General features: G+C 40.6%; 1 protein-coding gene across 1 annotated transcript in view; it reads right to left on the reverse strand.

The window, feature by feature from the left end:
- The window catches only part of LOC116401548 (serine/threonine-protein kinase BRSK2-like), a gene marked incomplete at its 5' end in the record, with an annotated part of 20,700 nt that overhangs the window by 13,839 nt on the left and 3,722 nt on the right, over positions 1–3,139 (reverse strand). The window contains one exon of the mRNA XM_031880005.1: positions 2,823–2,882. Coding sequence (XP_031735865.1) covers positions 2,823–2,882 — 60 coding nt within the window. The remainder of the gene's footprint in view (positions 1–2,822; positions 2,883–3,139) is intronic.

Below are 3,139 nucleotides of genomic sequence, written 5' to 3' on the forward strand. Positions count from 1 at the left end.
CTCTCTCTCTCTCTCTCTCTCTCTCTCTCTCTCTCTCTCTCAAAATTCAAATTCAAATTCAAAATTTGCTTTATTGGCATGAAAGTTTAAAAACAGTATTGCCAAAGCATCAAAAAATTGAACATACAATAACATCAATACACAACAATATCAATATAACAATAATATTAATACAACATCTCATAAAGTGGTGTGAGACAGAGCCTCCATTGCTCCCACGTTACCTGTAGGCCACCGCAGCTCTCTGACACCGAAGCAAAGGGAGGGTCGAAGTGAGAGAGAGAGAGAGATCCACGGATAGATAGATCTCTCTCTCTCTCCGTCTCTCTCCCAATTCAACCCAAACTCAGATCTGCTCCATTGGCGTCGGCATTACAACACACACACACGCACACACACACACACACACACACACACACACACACACACACACACACACACCCTCACACACACACACACACACACACACACACACACACACACACACACACACACATACTCTTTAACCAATACCCATACAGCTGCTGATGTCATTGAAGACTTTGGGACTTAATTGGCCGTAGACAATTTGGCTTTGTTGGAAGTGAAAAATGAAAACAGTAAATCATAATTAAATATGCTTGAAGTCACACACATACTCTCTCTCTCACACACACCCACACACACACACACATAAAGAGGAACCACATCACTGGCATTAAATTAGCTCTCACAGCGTCGCTGTGTCTTTAGTTGGAGCTCATGAAAGTGTTCCGTGGTAACGGCGGCCATTTTGTTCCTTTTTTATCATTATTGCTTCTTTAATATTTCTCTTTTGTTTCTCACAATAACCCATCATCATGTTGTTAAAGTGTCGTTTGTGTCGAAACCACAGTTTAATGATGCAGCGCATGTTTCTGGATCCTTTTGTTTCCGTCGCCTTGTTGGTTTAGATGCTTTGATGTTTATTTTCTTTCTTTAGTTTCTAAATGTGGAGACAACGACACTGCCAGGGACAAGATAACAATAAGTTAAACACTTTAAAAAAGGTTAAAAAAGTCCTTCACATCACTCAAGTGTCAAAATAATCCGTCTGTTTAACTTTAAAAGACAAACAAATACTGTACAACGCTGTGTCTTTCGACCTGAAGTCATTATTGTTTTATTAAAAGTTGTTTTAGTATAAAACATAAAGTCAGCATGCTAACCAGCTAGCCGTCCTGTAATACCACTTTTTACCTGGAAAGGCGATAGTGAGTTACACTGCACCTTTAAATGCTCATGTAAACGGGTTTTTTAAATTCTGTTTTTTTTATTTTTAAATCTATAATTTGAAATAACATTAAATAATTCTTAGTTCTGTATCTTGCTTCTTGTTTTATTGTGTCTGTTTGTCCGTGTGAATGAGTCTGAATCTAACATTTAAACGTTTTAAAGGCAACAATGAGGCTCGCTGACGTGTTTTTATCAGGCTGTTTATGTCTAAAAGGGTCCCATGAAGACAGAACCACCTCTTAATCTACAGAGTATAGACTCACAGGATCTTACACAATGTGCCAATATTCAAGGATAATTTCCATCTTCATCCAGCTTTGCTTTAATGTGTGAAACCTGCATGTTGGACTCTGACAAAACATGAAAAATAAAGTGTTGATTTAAGTTTTGTGGCAAAAGACAGATGTTAAAATCCTCTTTTCTTCTCCAATAACAACCTGATGGAAACGTCATCGCTGTGTGTTTATCTGCGTGTTAATCGTAGTCGACCCTCCTGTATCTACTGAGTAACACCGAGGCGCTCCATCGATGACCAATGAGGAGACCCTTCAGAGAGGAGCTCCTATTAACTAGCCGCTCATTAACCGTGACACCCGTCCAGGACCGCCGGTGCTCGGCGAACACTTTTGAAACCCGACAAATGAGTTGTCGGTTCATTGCCGGCGATGTTTTGTTAGAGACGCAGCGTCAGCAGCAACCTTCGTCTCATAGATCTCCACCAATTACATGATGAGCGAGATAACGGGAGGTGCTCAGCCTCGTTGTTACATCTCCTGTTTGTGCTCCAGCTGCGTTTCTCTGCAATTCATTTATGCTAATTTCCATCCATCGACTCACTGTGCACAAGGTCAGCCACACAGGAGGCTGCAGACGCCTCACTGATACAGCAGATATACACACACACACACACACATGCACACACTGACAGTGAGGAGCGGAGATGGAAACAGAATAGAACAAAGTTGACCTAAAAATCCTCTTTGGCCCTGGAGGGCTGGGGGGGGGGGAGTGTGCTACTTTTCTGATTTCACAGATCAGAAGATGTCTGCTCCTCCTCTTCCTCTCAGCAAGAACACAGAGTCGAGGTTTGAGCTCCAGTGTTTCACTCCTTACCGTTTAGTTTAATTCATCTTTAATATGAATGTCACAAAAACGTCTAAACTTTAAATGATACTAACTAAATCTTCACTTTTATTTCCTGGTAAATGTGATTAAACTCTGTTTTTATCTCAGATGTGACACAGATCATTTATACATAGATACATACACATATAGTATATACATATATATATATATATATATATACGTATGTACACATATTATTATCATATACGTGTCGTTGAGGCGCTGATAAAAGTTCAGATTTTGTCTTGTTATGTCGGTGGTTTACACTAAAGAAGACTTGTAGCCTGTGTGTCTGTCTGTAGTGAGAAGAGAAAGTAAAGTTTGGCTGAAAGCAGGACCAACATTTAAAAGTGAAAGACGAAGACGCTGAACGCTGAAAGCAGGAAAACTAAGCCAATGATCTGACAGGACAAACACAAACAGGAATCGGAGCCGACCAATACCTTTCTTCCTTGCTGCAGTTAGCGTTTGTGATATCCAAGCTTTTACTGAAAACAGATTTACTAAAAAAAAAAGGGGGGGGGGGGGGGGGGGGGGCAGACAGAAAAACCAAGAGACAGACAGAAAAGGTCGTCACATAAGGGGAATCCTAAATGTTGAGCAAGCATCAGATAAAAACGTGTCACAAATTTATCACCAGAAAATGAAGAAGAAGAAAACAAAGAATCACAGAAGAACTCAGTTCATGCACAGAAGCCAGAAACCAGCAGGAGGAGGAACGTTCATGAGTCATGCTGGAGTCAGTGGTCCTTCAACACGC

Source organism: Anarrhichthys ocellatus, unplaced genomic scaffold, assembly GCF_004355925.1.
Source record: "Anarrhichthys ocellatus isolate YVR2014 unplaced genomic scaffold, GSC_Weel_1.0 scaffold522, whole genome shotgun sequence".
Lineage (NCBI taxonomy): Eukaryota > Metazoa > Chordata > Actinopteri > Perciformes > Anarhichadidae > Anarrhichthys > Anarrhichthys ocellatus.